This window comes from Ursus arctos, unplaced genomic scaffold (genome assembly GCF_023065955.2).
Source record: "Ursus arctos isolate Adak ecotype North America unplaced genomic scaffold, UrsArc2.0 scaffold_2, whole genome shotgun sequence".
In the NCBI taxonomy this organism is placed as follows: domain Eukaryota; kingdom Metazoa; phylum Chordata; class Mammalia; order Carnivora; family Ursidae; genus Ursus; species Ursus arctos.
Genome location: NW_026622874.1, coordinates 40,717,607 through 40,736,941, shown reverse-complemented (window position 1 = coordinate 40,736,941; position 19,335 = coordinate 40,717,607). Strand labels below are relative to the sequence as shown.

Here is a 19,335-nt window from a genome sequence, read left to right as displayed (position 1 = left end):
TCCATCCACCTTTGCTTCAAAATTCTACCCCCTGCCTCCATTAAACCACTTCCCTGCAGAGCTAGATTCATGAGCAAGGAAGTAGCAGGAGGACGGTATGAAAGAAATATTTTCTTTTGGCTAATGTATATTGAGCACCCTCTTTGTATCAGGCATTGTGTTTGGCACATATAGATACAGACTAAGCCAGGTGGAATATGCTTAGAACACAGGCTTCGGAATCTTCTAGAAAACCTCTACCAGGATAATGTTAACATAGAAAATGGTACTTTTGGTAGATTTTCATCTATGTATCTTCATCCAAGATCAGCAGAGAGATAAGAATATAACCTGTTGCAAGGTTTTATTCTGGGCAAGCAAGGAAATTAATCTAGAATGGGTTCTACTGAAGTGTCAGGCAACATAGTGCAGAAAGGATGAAAACCATTTAGACTTGAAAAAGCAGTAGCAATCTTCTCTTACTAATGAGAAAAGAATTGTGGCAACAGTGTCTGGGGCTTCTTCTGGAAAGCTTTGGGTCGGTTACTTTAGTTCCCCCCCAAAATTTCTGGAAACTTTGTTCTACTTGGCAGTAAAACAAAGATGATCTCTATTTAGGGTTATACCAAATTCTTTTAAATTTATTACTTTTCCTCCCCATGCTCTGCCTTCCAACAGCCAGGGACACCACTGATGAAATATTCAGCATTGGAATGATATTTGATGTATAATTAAATAGAATGCATTTAGAAGTTCAGTTTTATAGACCTTTAATCTTCAAGTTAATCTTCATGGAGAGAATCTCACAAGCAAAACCAAAATACTTTTTGAAGTACTATCCTCCTTGGAAAAATAATAATCTTGAACGAAATTACTATACATAGGAAAGAAAACATTTATCAAGCACTTTTATATGCCAGGCAAAGCACTAAATGCTTTACATGTTATTTCATTTAATCCTCATGACCTTAATCCTCATACAACCTCACAAGGTAAGTATTATTAGCCCCACTATACAGATGAAGTAACTGAGGCTCCAAGCAGTTAAGTCATTTGCTTAAGATCACAAAGTAACATATTAGCACGTCTAGGGCTGGAACTCAGGACAGATTCTGACTCTCATGTTTTTCCTTAAATTTTTACAGGAGTTCATTTCTAAAACATGGCTCATTCCCTCCTCCCACCAACACAGTGATGTTAAACACAATCTTAGGGTTCTCTCTTTTACCTGAAGTCACGGAGCCAGGGACAGAACTAAGGCTTATAGCAATCGTAACTTCAGGGTCCTTCTACTGAGTGCCTCCCCTATACAGTAGGCTCTGTGCTGGGTATTTTTTATACTTTTTCCCCCATTCTAATCTTCACAATAACCTCTTGAGTTGGGCACTATTATTATTCCATTTGATGGATGAGAAAACCAAGACTCAGAAGGGCCAACCTCTTGCCCAAGTTTATATAATAGTGAGTCAGGTCTAGAATTCAGGTTTGTAATAATGGTAACATAATTGATAAAAGCAGTTGCCATTTATTGAGCTCCTGTCATGTGTTAGACATTGCTTTAAATTTTTTTCTCAACATACTTTGAGATTTACAATTGGCATCGCTCTTTTTTTTTTTTTTTTAAGATTTTAAGTAATCTCTACACCCCATGTGGGGCTCGAACATACAACCCTAAAAGCAAGAGTTGAATGCTCTACCGACTGAGTCATCCAGGTGCCCCTGGCATTGCTCATTGCTCTTTCGATGCTCACAGTTTTTCAGATAAGGAACTAAGATTTATAGAAAATAAGTTAATTGTCTCCAAGGCATACGAACGGGAAAGGGTAGAGCTAGGATTTGAATGCAGGTCTCTGGGGCACCTACGTGGCTGGCTCAGTCGGTAGAGCATGCAACTCTTGATCTCAGGGGCTGTGAGTTCAAGCCCCACATTGGGTGTAGAGATTACTTAAAAATAAAATCTTAGGGGCGCCTGGTGGCTCAGCCGGTTAAGCGTCTGCCTTCGGCTCAGGTCATGATCCCAGGGTACTGGGATTGAGCCCCACATCAGGCTCCCTGCTTAGCGGGGAGCCTGGTTCTCCCTCTCCCTCTCCCTCTGCCTGCCACTCCCCTGCTTGTGCTCTCTCTCTCTGTCAAATAAATAAATAAAAATCTTCAAAAAATAAATAAAATATTTAAAAAAACGAATGCGGTTCTCTTTGACTCCAAGACCTATGTCCTTAACCATGATGCTTTGCTCACTCCTATTCTGTCTCTGTACACCCTTGCTCCTCAAAAAGTATGGTCCCCAGACCAGCAGCATTGAGATCACCTGGAAACTTGTTATAAATGTAGAGCCCCAAGCCATTCCCCACACCTATTGAATCACAAATGTGTTTTGACAATATGCCCACATGATTCTTGCGTCCATTAAACTTTGAGAAACACTGCTTTGCAGCACTGCCAACAATACACAAAATAAACAGAGAAGCCAGATTGTCAAGAACTGAGATTCTCGAGCATGTTCCCTTGGAAATCAGTTTTGAGCTGGAAGAAGTTCTGTCCTGCTGCTAAACTTGATAATGGTGACCTTTTCCCAAATCATAGATCAAATTAAGCCAATGAATTATATTTTCTTGTCTTTTCTTCCATCAGTTTCTTTCTCTTTGGAGCTGACTATCACTTGCCTGTTAGTAACTTCAGAAGATGACAGTAATTGAACAGTAGTAAAGAAATACCTATGGAGAACTTGACATGTTGTCTGTTGTTATTTTTTCCCCTTTAATTTGTAGGTTTTTAAATTCTTGGATTTTTTTAAAAGAAGATTTTATTTTTAAGTAATCTGTACACCCATCATGGGGCTCGAACTCACAACCCCAAGATCAAGAGTCGCATACTCTACTAAGTAAGCAAGCCAGGAACCCCCTAAATTCTTGGATTTGTGATTGTGATTTTTATGTTGCATAATAGAGAACTGTTATTCTTTCTCTTAGTAAGCTTGTTCCTAATTCAAAGTGCAGAAATGAACATTACACAAAAAGCACCTGATTTCCACCTATGGGAACATGAGGATTGAGGCTCCAGAATCTTGGGGCACCTGGCTGGCTCATCTGGTAGAGCTGATCTCTTGATCTCAGGGTCATGATTTCAAGCCCTGCATTGGGCATGGAGCCTACTTAAGAAAAATTAAAAATGGGGGCGCCTAGGTGGTTCAGATGGTTGAGCGTCTGCCTTCAGCTTAGGTCACGATCTCCAGGTCCTGGGATAGAGCCCCAGATTGGACTCCCTGCTGGCTCAGCAGAGAGTCTGCTTCTCCCTCTCCCTCTGCTTCTCCCCCTGCTTGTGTGTTCTGTCTCTCTCTCTCTCTCAAATGAAAAAATACAATTAAAAAAAAAGAAAAATTAAAAATATAAAAAGTATAAAAATAAATAAACTAAAAAAAAAAGACATTGGAATCTCTCTAGAAATCAAATAATCTAACCAAGAGGAACTTGTCATAGTTCCAAGAGGAACTTGTTCTTACTGGATAGTAAAAATATGAGTAGTTTTTATGTTCTCCTTTGTGCTTTCCTGAATATTTAAAAATATCTACAGTGAACTCATTCATTCGACAAATATCTAAGGAACACCTGCTAAGTGACAGGCACTGTTCTAGGTGCTGGGGAGAGAGCAGTGAACAAGTCAGAAAAAAATCTGCGTTCTGGGTTGGTGGTTGCCAGAGGCAGCAAGGGGAGGGGCAAAATAGTTGAAGGGAGTCTCAAGGCACAAACTTCCAGGTATGAAATAAGTCACAGGGATGTTACCTACGGCATGGTGACTGGAGTTAATAATACTATGTCGCATATTTGAAAGTTGCTAAGAAAGTAAGTCTTAAAAGTTCTCATCACAAGAAAAAATTCTTTATGTATAGTAATGGATGTTAACTAGACTTATGGGTGAAAATATACAGATATTGAATCGTTACGTTGTACACCTGAAACTAATATCAACATCAATGTCAATCACATCTCCATTAAAAAAAAATCTCTGTTCTGATGTCAGTATCTTCGGGCTTTTCTTCTCGGGCTGGTCAGAGTCCTTGAAGAAGACACGTCACATTTCCTCCCTGGAAGGTAAACGTCTGGTAGCCAGAGATCTAGGAATTGAATGGAGGAAGAGGGCTGGGAGTCTTAGCATCCAATATCCATAAATCCACTCACCCCTGTTTATACAGAGACTCCTACTCGGCCCGCCCTGGAGAATAAATACTTCAGTCTTCTTTTAGGGGAAGGGGTGCAGCCACTGAAGAAGGGGGAGGTAACCTGGAGATCTTACACAGCTCTCGAAATTCTTATTGTAATCCCTGCCCAGGGTACAACCTGTAGGTGGCAGCCCGCGCTGTCCTATGCCTCCCTGGTCGGCAGCGGGTGGGGGCGTAGCTACTGCCACCAAGTCTGGAGACCTGAGGGATTTGGCAGGGACGAATCAGGCTGGGTCTCGGCTTTTGTCCTTTGGATTTAGGGGTCAGGGTTCTCCAGGTTAACTTAGCTAACACTTGTCCCGCCTCTCCCTTTTTTGTTTTTGTTTTTGTTTTTCCTACTGGCTCCTCTCATTATTGTGGGTTCACGCTTAAAAAATTTCATTACTGTCATTTTCGTGGGGGTGTGGGAGGGAACAAAAGTAGATCTGTGTATTCATCCTCGTGAACTGCTAAACTCTCATCACTTTTGAGGAACATTTTCCTCTTCTAACTTAAGTTCTCTCTTGATACCAAGTCTTTTTTCTCCTCCATTTGTCCTTAGATACTTGAATAAAATATGTATTTTTATGTGTAGCTGACTGTGATTTAGGAAGAGTTCACTGACAGTCGCATATTTAAGATTTTAAGCAGCAGGAAACAAATGATCGCTTTCCTCAGCAAAGCAAAAATAGAGATGAGACATACACATGTTCAACTTTTTAAATTGTGTACGTAGAAGGTTCGTTATGGTAGCATTGTTTGTAATAGCAAAAGACTGCAAAAAAACCTACAGGCCCATCAGTAGGGGACTTTATTTTTTTAACATTTTATTTATTTATTTGACAGAGAGGGGGAGAGAGACAGCACAAGCAAGGGGAGGGGCGCAGGAAGAGGGAGAAGCAGCCTCCCCACTGGGAGCCTGATGGGGGTGGGGCTCCATCCCAGGGTCCTGAGCAGAAGGCAGAGGCTTCACCAACTGAGCCACCCAGGCGCCCCAGTCAGTAGGGGACTTGTTAAATAAGACATACCAATCCACATGGTAGCCTATTACACAGCTAAAAAGAATGAGGCAGGTCCTTACGTTCTGGTGTGGAAGAGTCTGTAAGGGCAGAACAGAGTAAGTATGGTATGCTATCATCTGGGTTTAAAGATACATACCTATATCTGCGACAGGGTTACTGGGAGGGGAACTAGGTAACTAGGGGACAGGAAGTGGAAGAAAGACTTAATTTTCCCTTGTATAACCTTTGTAGCATGTGCATTTTATACTACAGTCTTATATGACTGATTTTAAAAATAAAGTACTAGTGAATAGTTTTTTAAATAATGACCAGAGGCACATGGGTGGCTCAGTCAGTTGAGTGTCTGGCTCTTGGTCTCAGCTCAGGTCTCCATCTCAGGGTCCTGAGTTCAGTCCCCACATAAAAAAAAAAAAAAAAAGTAAATAAATAAAAGAATGAGCTCCATGGCCTTTATTTGACATACTGCTCTCCCTAATAACGTCCACCTTTCCAGATGTTACTTCTTCAAGATGAATATTAATTCCCAAATACTTTTCTGGACAACTCCAGCCCAAGTACTTTCTCATCTGATCTCCTGTGTTAGAAATGATTATGTGTGGTAAAACTGTCACACAGTGATTTGCTATGCTGCTGCTGCTTCTTTTCTTTTTTAAAAATTTATTTATTTTAGAGAGAGAGTGCAGGAGGGGCAGAGGGACAGGGAGAGAGAGAGTCTCAAGCAGATTTCGGGAGTGTGGAGCCTGATGTGGGGCTCGATCCCAGGACCCTGAGCTCATGACCTGAGCCAGAGTTGGACGCTCGACCAACTACACCATCCAGGCACTCCTGCTGCTGCTTCTTTCAAATAGTATCAACCGTCTTGTATTAAACTTTCCATTTTGTATTTTCATTTGTGTTTTACTGAGCCTTTTAGGGGTTGCATGGGGGTCTTGCAAAATGAGGAATGGCCGGTGTTGAATATGTGAGCAAGTAAAAGGGAGGGAGTACATGAGGAAAGAGTTTGAGGCTCCCCCCGACCTACAGTCTTTCACACGCACTTAACCAAGCAGAGATTCATGTGAGTCAGTGACCCCTTTTTTATAAAATCCTAAAAGCCCCTGGAAATGTAAAGCCCTCACACTTTATATTGAATTAACCCAATTATCATGACATCACTTTGCCAAAACACTTGCACTCAAGGGATGAGAGGTTGGGAGACAGAAGCAAACATTTTGAAGCAAGACTCACAAAATTTTAGAGCCAAAAGGGCTTGAAGATCAACTAGTCCAAACCCTTACTTCATAGGTCCAAGACAAGACATTGGAGGAATTCAGGCTCAAACTCAAGTCTTTTCTTAAATTCAGTTCAACTACACCATCCATTCTGTCGGAGCAGAGGTCTGGCCTGGATGAAAGACGGGTTTTTTCCACAGCAAGAAAGACAGGAAGGCACTGTGCCTGAAGAAGAGAAGAGAAAGCAGCAGGCGAAAAAGAGGTGGTTGTTTTGTCTCCAACGTAATTGTGTCCAGAGCTCCGTGGCACTCTGTCAATAAAAGTCTATATTAGCCGAAGCCAAGTTAAGATAATCAGAACTGGTTTGGAAAGCTGCAAACCTCAACTTCCCCTTACCCAGCCCAGTCTCTTGACTTCCAGAAACCAATGAACTTCAGCTTAAAGTTCTTGAACGACCCTTTCACATTCCCCTTTTCCACACCTGGAGAAGGAAAGTCAGAAGAGGACGTAATACAAACAAGAGCGATTTCCCCACTTCTAGGGTGTTTTCAGCAGATTGCCCAGTATCTATACTGTATCCGGAAAGTGAGAACCATTTAGAGTAGCCATGGAGATATTACTGGCCTCAGTCTTGTTTCCTTCCTTCTCTTTGCTACTGAAATTTTTGCTCTGATTTCAGTAAGACACCCCACTTCTGCTGACGCTGGATTCTGCAGCCTCCTCTTTTTCGTTCCCATGCAGGGCGCGGGAACACGAGGAGAGCGAGGAGAGCGTGTGAGCAGAAGAACCGGTCAGGTTCAACGGGGAATCAGCCCCATCCACCGTTTCCAGGTTTCGGAGCCCGGCGGGCCCAGACTACAAGTCCCAGGAGACCTCGCAGAGGGACGGCGCGCTCCAGTGAGCCTTCCCTCACTCTCCCGGAGAGCGGAGACAAAGGTTCCGTTGGCGGCGCACTGCGGGTTGGTTTGTTTTCAACGGCGGTGACGGAGGTTGGAAGCCCGGCCGACTACAGGCGGGGGCGTCGAGAGGCGGATTCATCCTCCGCGAAGCACTGGGGTGGGGAGGGGGGCGGGGAGGAGGGAAGCGGGGCCAGCGGGCCGGGGACCGAGCCGCCCAGACAGAGCTGGCTGAGGAGATGGAGGGCGACGGGGTGCCGTGGGGGAGCGAGCCTGTCTCGGGTCCCGGCCCGGGCGGCGGCGGAATGATCCGCGAGCTGTGCCGGGGCTTCGGCCGCTACCGCCGCTACCTGGGTCGGCTGAGGCAGAACCTGCGCGAGACCCAGAAGTTCTTCCGCGACATCAAATGCTCCCACAGCCACAGTTGTCCCTCCTCTCCCACGGGCGGCGGCGGGGCCGAGCGCGGCCCTGCCGGCGACGTCGCCGAGCCCGGGCTGCAGGCGGGTAAGGACTGCAGCGGCGGCGGAGATAGGGCTGGAGGGGCCAGCTGGAGGGCGGACCGCACCCCGTCCCTGCAAAACAAGCCGGGAAGGGGCGGCAAGTGGGAGAAGAGCGGCGTGGCTGGGCCGCCGGGCCTGGGCCGCCAGGATCTGTGAGGCCGTGGGCGGGCATCCCTCCGGGCGGGGGTGGGCTAGGGGCTCCCGGAGCGGGTTCCGGGGCAGCGGGCTGGCGGGCCGTGCGCACGGGCCGGGGTCCCCCGGGGAGCGGGGAGGGTCGCTGTGATCGGAGACCCGCTTAGGGATGGAGGAGTGGACGGACGGAGGAAGAGCAGCAGGCAGGGTGCCCCGGGAGCCCGAGGAGGCTAGGGAACTGGGGTGGATTGTGTGTTGTGCGCGCGTGTGATTATGTGCAATGCTTTTGCACCAATTGTGAAGCAACTCTGAAGAAGTAGGAATGTACTAAATGGGGCTGGGGTCGCTGAAGCAAATATCTGTCTGATAGGTGCCAGGGAGTTGCCTGAGAGGTTGCTCGTGCTTATGGTGAAGAAGTCATAGAGGGAAGGGATGGGTTTTTTTTTATTTGTTTTTGGTGCTGAGACTTCTAGCCTTGATTCTCCTAGGGATGTGCTAGAGCCCCTAAAGCGCTTAAAATCGTGCAGGGGCTTTGATCTTTCCTAATTTCTCGCTTCCTCTTCAACTGCTATTGGTGGGGAACCAGAGAGTTTGTTAAGTACTGCGTCTAATTAGGAAATAGATTGGAAGGGAGAAGGGACTGGCAGGCATCCCATGTGGACAAGTACCCTGGGACCAACATAGCAAATAAGTCAGTGGGTTAAAATTAGTGACTCTCCAACGTAAGTGTGCACGCTCCAACGTAAGTGTGCACGAAAACCAAATTAGCATTAAAAACGTCTCATGCTCTACCCCACAGATAGAGTAGGTCTCATGGGTGGATCCTGAGAATCTAAACATGAAATGCGGCTGGGGATTCTGTTGCAAGTGGTCTACAAACACACTTTGGGAAGCACAAATTTAGATGCTGATAGCACCTTTGAACAGGAGGCCCAGCACGGAATGAATTGTTGAATTCTTCAGAGTTTGCGTGTTGGGTCCTGTATTTCCAGAGTTGCATGCTTGAAATCCTAAATTTGTCTGAGACTCCAGAGATGGTGATCAAAGTAAGATAGTAAAGTTCTGATATGATCTTAAGTGATACTATTCCATTTAGTTGGCCTGGATGTAACAAACATGGGAGGAAAGGCATGATAACTTTTCTGGAGTTGTGGTTTTGACATCAAATGCCCAGAGATTTGCTGTTCAGAAAATGGATCTTTCGAGGCTGTCATGGAACTGGCAAGAAAGGCTAATGTTTTCAGAGATGATCCTCAGAATGTGTACTTCCCACCCTCTCCCTTAGCAGTGCTATTCAGCGGCTTCCGTGCGCACAAGTTTTTCTCGCGGCTTACCTAAAAAGTCCTCTATTGCTGTTACTTTTATAGCAACGATTTATTTTAGAATCACTACTGAAAAAAAAATCAGAGAGATAGAGGTTTTCAAGGCACCTTGACGCGCTCTTGTTTTTATTCTTTAAAAGCCAAGTTAAGAAAGACAGATGTACCCTTTGTATTTTGCCTCATTGGCTTTTCTGGTTGACTGCATCATGAACTGATCTTTGCGTATTGTATTTAACTAGTTCTCTTCACCCTCTGGAGTCTGTCCATCTGAACTAAAAACCAGGGTAGGGTGCAGATGACTGGACTGGGAACAGTTTGATTTTGTTCCATGAAATGCTTCCATTCCTTTCAGTGTGGAGAGTTTTGTCTTTGGAGGTGAAAATGAGCTGATATCAGGGAAAATTAGTGAGGTGGCACTTACTATGTATATTTTGGGAATGCCATTTTTCCAGCTGTTTAGGTAACTGTGTTAGAAAGTAGAAACCACTCCTTAAAAGACAACTAGCTCTTGTTTTCTCCTTTTACAGGCCATCTGTGCAAGGTCAAGTTCACTCAGAGACTGTCTCACCTTTCTTTTGTGAATATTGGGTTTTGAATAGGAGCTCAGAATATTAAGAGAAGGAATACTCAAAAAAAATTTTATTCCCTTTATCTATTTCTTTTTTTTTTTTTTTAAAGATTTTATTTATTCGACAGAGAGAGATAGCACAAGCAGGAGGAGTGGCAGGCAGAGGAAGAGGGAGAAGCAGACTTCCCTCTGAGCAGGGAGCCCCATCTGGGGCTCAATCCCAGGGCCCTGAGACCATGACCCAAGCCTAAGGCAGATGCCTAACTGAGCCACGCAAGCACCCCTCCCTTCATCTCTTTCACCCAGCCCCCCACCCACCTCCCCTCTGGCCACCACCAGTTCTGTTTGTCTCTTTTTTTTCTTCGCTCATTTCTTTTGTTTCTTCAGTTCCACGTATGAGTGAAAGGAACAGTCAGTTCCTAACCTGACAAACCTCTAGAAGGTTTTAATCGTCATTTCAGAGTGGAAGCGTGCTTCTGGGTTGGATGTGGTGTAGTATTTGAGCAACCGAAGATCATCGATTAACTCCAGACTTTTATTATTTCACCTGTAACCACAAAGGAGATGGGAAGGACCCCAAAATTATGCTTTCTTCTTAATTTTGACAGTTTGTATTCATTGGAGGCAGTTTAGAGAGTATATAATGTACATGGTGTTTTAGGAGCTAAAAAGTAGGTGGAATCGAACTCTAAGAGTAGCCTAGCCTGTACAAAGCAAACTGAATTACAAGTGAAATTTCTTTTTCTTTTCTTTCTTTCTTTCTTTCTTTCTTTCTTTCTTTCTTTCTTTCTTTTTTTTTTTTAAAAGATTTTATTTATTTATTTGACAGAGAGAGCAAGCACAAGTAGGGGGAGCAGCAGGCAGAGGGAGAGGGAGAAACAGGCTCTCGGCGGGGAGCCCGATGCCGGGCTCAATCCAAGGACCCTGGGATCATGACCTGAGCCAAAGGCAGACACTTAAGCCACCCAGGCGTCCCACAAGTGAAATTTCTTTAATTCCATTTCTCTTCTGCTGCCCAAATCATGGCCTTCTTTTCACCTACCTCCAGGCAATGAGAACCCCTTTATCTGTTAATTTTCCTCTGTCATAGGCTTCAGAAGTAATGAGATAAAGACTTTGAGAACTTCTTTGAAAAAAGGCAGAATGGAGTGTTACGAAGTAGCAGAGGGAAAAGTATTTTTCTTGTTTTGGGATCCAAGGAGTTCTTAGCTGTTGTAACGTATCATAAACATATGAAGACATTGGAATGACTGACTGTGTCTAGTTGGAATGCTCTCGTCTGTGCTGCATTCCTTTAGTCCTGTTTCCACTCCTTAGTAACTGGATGACCTTGGGCACATCACAGCTGTGCTGTGCCAGTTTCCTTGTCTGGAACCGGTGATTCTAACAGTAGTGCTTGCCCCTAGGGTTGCTGGGAGTTAATACCTGGTAATGCGTGTGTCTAGAATAGTGCCTGTTACCGCGCGGTGTAGGTATTATAGGTAGGTCATATTTTTCTGTAGTTATTCAGTAAACATTTAAGTATCTGGTATAGGGGACAAAGAGTCAAATAAAGACATTGGCCTTGGCCTTAGGCTAGTGGGAATCAGTCTTTCCCTTCTATACTTTTCTCCTAAGAAAGAAAAAAGAATGATAATTATCATCATTATGGTGCACCTGTTAATTGTTTCTATAGGAGGAGGGATGAAAAGGACTAGGAAGACCTGATGTCGGTCCTCTAGAAAGGGACAATCTGACTTCCACCATATACTTAGGCAGCACCTAAAGCAGAAAAATGCTAGAGAGCTAAGGTATGGCTAGATTATAGGCATTTTATGGGAGTTATAATTCTTAGGTTTTTATAGCTTTTTGCCTTTGGTTAGCAAACAGCTTAGTTTCTCCAACATTCTTCGCCTTCTTTTTTTTGCACCTAGTATAAACTGGTTGCCAGAATTTAAAAGAAGAGGAAAAGCACTAGTGCATTTATTTGAAATAGACCTTTTTCTTGGACTCCTTAGACGGAAGTTGGTATAGGTAAGTAAGTGGCAGAGTGACATCGGGGGAAGAGACAGAAAATTGGGGCGAGAGGAGATTGTTTACAGCCTGGTTTCATGGGGCTGCTTTCTTCCCCGGGGCTGCATGGTGGGAAGTCGGGTTGTGGGGTGAAACAGCCAGAGACTGGGACGGGTGTGCTTTCTAGTAGTTCGCCCCGATCTGTTTCGGCTCTTTGGTATAACCTTGGCAGGGACGGTGCTGTCATTGTGGTTCTTTCGTATGACTTTTATTACCCCAAGCATATCGAAAACTTGCGCTTTCTCTCCATTTTCTTCCTGTATGGAAGCAATGGTAGCGGTTGAAAAGCAAGCACAAGCATTGGAATCAGACCTGGGTTTCCTGCTGGAGTTCAGCTTCTTACTCACTGTGTGACTTGGGCAAGTTGCTCCACCTCGTTGAGTCTTGGCTTCTTCCTACGTGAAATGGTAGTGGTATGAGATGCTCCATGTTGTATGATTCCGTCTGTGTGAAATGCCCAGAATAGGCAAATTCATAAAGATAGAAGGTATGTTAGTGATTGCCAGCAAACGAGAAGAGAGGAAAATGCGGAGTGACTGCAAATGGGTGTGGGATTTCTTTTTGGAGAATGAATATGTTCTGGAGCTAGATGGTGGTGATGGGTGCACAGCTTTGTGAATATGCTAAAAAAGACTGAATTCTACACTTTAAAAGGGTGAATTGTATCTAAATACATACATACATAAAATGGGAGTGCTAATGTCTGTCTCCCGAAGTTGTTGTGACATTTAGAAATGATCTGCTTTAAAGCACTTAGCACAGGCATGGAGTTAGTGCTAAGTAGATGCGGCTGTTTGAGTGTGTGTATGCACGCAGTTGGTGAGCGCTGGATTAGGAGGTTGGAGCATGGTGGGTTGGGGAAAGAATAAGAGGAGCAGAAAGATGGAATGTGGGACAGAACAATTTTGAGCTGGAGCCAGATTCAGCCCCGCGTCTCTAAACTCCCCAGTCCAGTTCTGCTTCTGTGACTCCCTCCTTGTTCTTTTCTGACCTGGCCATGAGAATATAAAATGCACCCGGGCAATGGAGAGATTTTGTTACAAATGAGTCATAGCCCAGCTATGGAGCCATCATTGACTTCAGTGAGAGACTTTATCTGATCGAATTGAGTGTAACGTGACACTACCTACTCGTGCCTTATATTCCAGTTTCTAGCCCCTGTCATCTAGGGCACCCCGCCCCTCTTTGCTGATTTTGCTACCTCCTGTTCCCTGGGAGGGGCCTGGGAGGAAGCCCCCCCCAAACACAATGGCTCTTTGCACCTTTACCTCTACAGGCTCTCGCTAATCTTCCCTTCCTGGGATAATCTGTTCCCATGGCGCAGGGCAGTGGCGCAGGGCAGCCCACTGTGAAAAGGCTTGGATAGTTCTGCCTGCCTTTAAAAGAAAATACGAAATTACCTTTAAGATTTGCCATGTGTGTAGTTTAGCCTGAAATGGCATCACGGATTTCAGTACGTTTAGTTCTTCAGCCTTGGAAGTGGTTTTTAAGGAAAGCATGGATTTGAACAAAAATCCATCCTGGTTTTTAAATTTTGTTTTGCTCTGTCCGCTTTCCCAGCACCTCCTTCTATTTCTGTATGCTTCTGTTCTCCATCTCACTTCCTGCATTAAATTTACTTCTCAAAAACAGCCTTTTGAAAAAACCTCAAGAAATACGTTGTCAAAGTAAAGAGAAATACAAATTTCACCTTGTACCTTTTGCTCAATTCCTGTAGGTTCTGGACATACAGAACATGCTTTTGTATATATGTTGTTTTGTTTGTTTGCATGATTGCTATGGATATATTTGTTTTATCCCGCTTACTAGATTGTGAACTCCTAAGGATAAAGACTGTGTTTTATTCATCTTAGTACCCCCTGCAATGCCTGCCATAGTGCTTTATACATAGTAGACAAGTACATACCTGTTAAATTATTTCCACGGCTGGTAGATATTGGAATGATGTTTTTTCCACTTCAGAAGGACATTTCCTCCCCATAAAAGATAGGGATTTTTGTAGATTTACCCACATTTTACGAGCTGGACCCCTAAAAAAGAACAATGATGCATTTGACAGATGACTGATTGGGCTGGGTTGCATTTTGTGCTGATTCCCAAATGATTTTCATGCTCCAAAGGATGAGTTGCATGGAATCCCACTATGCCAGAGCATCACCCTGAAAAGGGAAGTAAGTCCTTAGTATTCATTCACTCAACAAATCTTCATTAATGCCTGATTCAGTAGTGGGCCAAAGATACACAGTGGTGAACCACTGTCCCGCTAGCTGATATTTTTCCAAGTTGATGTTATGGAAAAAAGGATTAGTGTTTCGTCATGTTCCCTCTAGAGGAATTTTCTACAAATTGGTTACCTACTTAGCCATTAGCTGTCTTTGAGGGCATCTCGGTTAAGGCATACGGAAAGTTGTGAGATTAAATGACGTTGACAGAAAGAGGAATTGAGATGTTTTACCAACTTTCTGACAGAGTCTAGGAACATTAGCCCCAATCTGTCTTTGATGGAGTAATTGTGATCGTCTTGTTTGTATGGCTCAGAAGCAGAATGCATTCACAAAGATGATTGTTCGAGCGGCTTTCATCTTCATATCTTTTCTCAGAGCTTACTCAGAGGGAAGCCAGCATGAAGAATATGAGATGTGTGGGTGCCTGTGGTTTTCTCCCTAACAGTGTTAAGACCTAAGGTGAGTTTGCTCCTTACTTCTTGTAGGAAAATAGTTCACCTCTAGGGATGAAGGGTTCTGCTTCTTACACAGTGCAGGGAGCGTGGTGGTGTTATTCATAACAAGGGTATAGACAGTGAGTCCATGTTGAAGATAAAGTTTTTCTTTCTTGACTCTCAAAGGTCTGCCTGGAGTCCCCTGTAGGATTTCCAGTCTAAGTCTAGGCCACCCCATGCTTGAAAATGGATTCAGTTCTTTGTCAAATGAGGCTCCTGGACACCTTAGCGTCAAACAGATGGTAGAGCCATGGTGGAGCCATGGTGGAGATACGTGCCCCTGCTCAGAGCTATCCGCCAGCCTCTCTGAGAAAAGTCCTCTTAGAGAGGATACTCCTCCAAAGACCAAACCAAAACTCTCCGAAGGAAAGTTGGTCAGAGCATGGGGACTCCTTCCTTGTATGGCCTGTGGGCCCCTAGTTGAAGTGCCCGTCACGTGCAGTGCCTTTTTCTGTCTTTTTTAGCGGGCAGCGTGGATGGTTTGGACGTATTCCCCAGCCTTGTGCCATGCGGCTGTGGGAACCTTTTGACCACAACTCTCTTTGGAGTTGGACTTTGTAATGTGCTTCCGTTCCCTGGGGTGGTGTTCTCTGGGCAGAAAGATGGGAAGTAGGACTTGAGGATTGTTTTGTTTTTCACTTGTCTAATGAATAATGCCTCAAAACTATCCCGAAGAATGATGATAGGTTATGTACTCATAAAAGCCTTTGATTCAAAACAAAACAAAACAAAACACACACACACACACAACTCACACTTTTTTAAAAAAATGCTTTTATCCCTTGTCTTTATTGAGATATTAAAAAAACCACAAGTCCAACTTTAGCTTCCTCAGATTAAGAGGTCTTATTTAGTGCCGTATTTACGCTGGACATATTTTATAGCCTAGTGTTTTTACTCTTTCCAGTCGATGTAATGGGGAGAGAATTACGTTTCCCAAGATTTTTTTTTTTTTTTAATCAAGCCAAACTTTCCAGAGCAAAGACTAAGGCCCTGTCATAAATGCAGCGAGATTCAAGACTAATTTGAATAAAAGCTCACTCTTTATTTAAATTAGAGGGACAGTGTCTGAGCCCATATGGAGTATATTTTTTAGGAATGTTGTGTACAACATACTATAGCCTTAACTTTGTAAAGATTTATTTATTTATTTATTTATTTGAGAGAGAGAGAGAGAGAGAGAATCCTAAGCAGGCTCCCTGCTGAGTGCGGAGTCCAGTGTGGGGCTCAATCTCAGGACCCTGAGGTCATGTTCTGAGCAGAAACCGAGTTTAAGGTTTAACCGATTGAGCCACCCAGATTACCCCCCCCAATTTTTTAAAAAAGATTTATTTATTTGAGAGAGAGAGAGCCAGGGGGAGGGGCAGAGGGAGAGGAAGAGAGAGAAGTTCAAGCTGACTCCCCGCTGAGCGTGAAGCCCTATGGGGGGCTTGATCCCACACCACTGAGATCATGACCTGAGCTGAAACCAAGAGCCAGACGCTCAACCAGCTGAGTCACCCAGAGGCCCCTAGCCTTAACTTTTAATATTATGGAGATATGTAGGTGCAAGGGAGAATACAGGGGGAAAATAGCCAGTAGGAGAGAAGTCGTCCTTACTCTTTGGGCATACGAGACCCCACTGGGGGAGCCTGTTTCAGTTTCTCCTGAGTGATTGGCCTGGTCCGCAACCTCTTACTCCATGGAGAGAAATGGAGAGAAATGTGCGGCCCCAGCTTGGAAGGGCGCTTTGTAACTAGGGGACACAAGAAGTGACATGGTAAGAAGAGGTGGAGAGGTGTTCCTGGCTGCTGAGTGATCAGAAGGGACTTCTGCAAGCAGCGCAAGGTCGTGCGGCTCCTGGTGGCTTCTTGTGCAATGCTCTGGGTGGTTATAGGGAACTTTTAGCAGTGTTTGTGTGTACTGCTTCACCTTGAGGTTCTTGGTTCTAAATCTGACCCTGAACTGCTTCCTTAGATGAGGGCCTTGAACTCCCCAGACTCTGAACCGCCCACAGGCCACTCTCACAGGAAGATGGAGGTGATGTGCAGGGCCGAAGTAGGGACAGTGAGGACACTGTTACTGTTGCAGTTCTGTTATGACTGTATCTGGTGTGTTTTTAACCTGCTAGGTTTTTTGTCAAGTAAAATTCTCTCTCCATCTCCTTTCCTGTGAGATCCAGAACTGGATATACTTTGCTAAGTATCCTTCTGGCTCATTAAAAAAAAAAAAATCAACTTTGAAATCGTTTCAAATTTATATAAATGTTGCCAGAACAGTACAAAGAGCTTCTCTACCCACCTCACACAGATTCCCTAGTTGTTAACATTTTATTGCTTTTGCACTTGCTGGTGTTCGCTGGTGTTCTCCAAATCTCTCTCTTCCTCTGTTACATCTAGCGTTTCTCTGAACCTTTTGAAAGCGAACTGTTGATAAGTAGTCTTCTCTCCTCTAAACACTCCAGTGTGCCGTTCTCCCCAGCAAGAACGTGCTTCTACATACCAGCACACAACTCCCCAAGTCAGGGCACGAACAGTGACGTGGTACCACCATCCAGTGCACGGACCCCACTCATGTTTTGCCAACTGTCCCAAGAATGGCTCTTTTTCTTTCTGATCCTGTCCAGCAACACGTGTGGCATTAGCTGTCTGTGTCTTCAGACTCCCTGAGTGCGGAACAGGCCCTTGGCCTTTCCTTGGTATTTAGATCTTGGACAGGTTTAAAGGATAGACTTTATATTCTGTCGGATGACCCTCGGCCTGGATCTTTCTGTTGTTTCCTCATGATAGGCTCGGTCCTGAGCTTTTAGCAAGACTAGGTGCAGAAACGAAGGCATGGGCATCACATCAAGGTACCTGATGCCAACCACCCCATCCCTGGAGATGTTAAGCCTGACCACTGGTCGTATTGCTGTCCTCCTCTAAGTCTCTCCACCTTAAAGTCACCATTTTTTCCCTTTGCAGTTGATTAGTCTTTTGTGGGAGGTGATCTAAGATTTCACTGAGAATCCCGTTCCTGAAAACACCTCGTTCCTCCACTAGACCTCAGCACCCATTGACAACTCCCACCTGGCTCGGTGGGGTTTCCATACCCTTCTGTATTTCTTAGCTGGTATTCCATGGTAAGGAAGAGTTTTCCTTTTCTTTTCTTTCTTTCTTTTTTTTTTTTTTTAAAGATTTTATTTCTTTATTTTACAGACAGAGAGAGAGACAGCCAGTGAGAGAGGGAACACAGGCAGGGGGAGTGGGAGAGGAAGAAGCAGGCTCCCAGCAGAGGAGCCTGATGTGGGGCTCGATCCCAGAGCGCCGGGATCACGCCCTGAGCCGAAGGCAGACGCTTAACAACTGCACCACCCAGGTGCCCCAAGTTTTCCTTTTCTACTTAGCAGTTTATTCAAAATTTTCAATGGATTTTTTCAATGAATTATAATCCATTACTATCACTTAAGAACATTTTTATGCCCGATTGCCCCTGATTTGGTCAGTGAGCCCCCTGCCCTTTGAGCTGGTTCCTGTGTCCTTTTGACCCATTCGCATCATGGAGTCATTCTTAATGGTTACGCAGTGTAAGAGGCTACCTCCCAAGGAAGCTAAGCCCTCTGTGAAGCTTGGGGTTGGCTTCCTTGGCAGAACTGCTTCCGTCTCTACATCCAGTAGGCTACAGCTGTCTGCTGCCTTTCTGTTCCCTCTGCAGTGGACCAGCCTCAGCAGCAGTTTTGTCCAGAAGGGAACTTGTCAGCAGGCCGCTGAGTGTGGGCTCTTCATTTCAGGGCTCCCAAGGTGCATAAGCTTCGGGGTGGTGGGCGGGGGTCTGGCCATCTCCCTCTTCCAGGTGCCAGTACAATCTACTTCTTAAAAACTCGTAGAGACCTTAACATGGCCTCCAGGTAGGATAACTTCCTGACATTTCTGCCAGTTTGACTTTTCAGCTTTCAGCAAGAGCTTTGGCTACTTGAGAACGTTTCAGTCTCTAATCTCCAAAACCATTCCGTTCCACCACAATGTACTCATACTCCTTGGTCTTGAGGATTCTGAAAGGCAGACTACCTGGGCGTCTGTTTTCCTTAAGTTCTCCTGGGCTCCTAATGTGTCCCCTGTAATTCAGAATCCTTTAAATTGAGCTGGCGGTCAGAGTTTGTTTGGGAATGGTAAATAAATGTTTCGTGGCAGAATTCTTTCAGCTCCTGGGATTTTTGTAGCTCAGTACAAAAATTTTCTACGGTAGTAAAAAAACCGTCTGGCATTCATTTCTCAACTTAGAAGTTTGTCCTTTTCTCTACTCTTGGCACATGTTGTTCGTAAGAAATAAAAATGTCTCACTGCTTATTTATGGAAATGCGTATTTGTGTCACTGATTACTTGAGCGAATTATTAAATCCTCCCATAAAATCCTGTGCCATGTCACTCACTTTTAGAGAGGGCCACAAGTTCACTGTTAAAAGCGAGGTAAACAAACTGGACCCACTGGAGGGACGGCCTCGGGTGCCGGGAACAAGGCTTGCAGTAGTAACTGTTGGGACCTGAATTGACTCCGAAGCCCCGCCAACCGTGTGTGTTGTAATAGTACAAGAAGGCCGTGGTAGAATCCTGTTCACCTCCATTCACCTACTCCATATAGTGCCTTCCCTACCTTGGCCGTGTACTGCACCTTACCCTGGCCTTCACTCACCTCTCCAGTGTGTATTAGTGATGGGCATGGAAAACAGGCAAGGAGTGTGCATTGACATAGATCCATTGCCATTATTCCAGAAACAATTTAAA

The 19,335-nt window shown here is 44.6% G+C and overlaps 1 protein-coding gene and 1 long non-coding RNA gene across 2 annotated transcripts in view; one reads left to right on the top strand and one right to left on the bottom strand.

Annotated features, from left to right (window-relative positions):
• The first annotated feature begins 7,487 nt into the window (after positions 1-7,487).
• The window catches only part of DSTYK (dual serine/threonine and tyrosine protein kinase), a 47,361-nt gene continuing 35,513 nt past the window's right edge, over positions 7,488-19,335 (top strand). The window contains exon 1 of the mRNA XM_026480524.4: positions 7,488-7,807. Within this exon, the coding sequence (XP_026336309.1) occupies positions 7,543-7,807 (265 nt within the window). The 5' untranslated portion in view covers positions 7,488-7,542. The remainder of the gene's footprint in view (positions 7,808-19,335) is intronic.
• On the bottom strand, positions 10,160-18,610 carry LOC123000171 (uncharacterized). The gene is made up of 3 exons (XR_006407973.3): positions 13,784-18,610; positions 12,225-12,321; positions 10,160-10,372 (listed from the first exon to the last, which is right to left on the bottom strand). It is a non-coding gene; the product is annotated as an uncharacterized LOC123000171 (long non-coding RNA).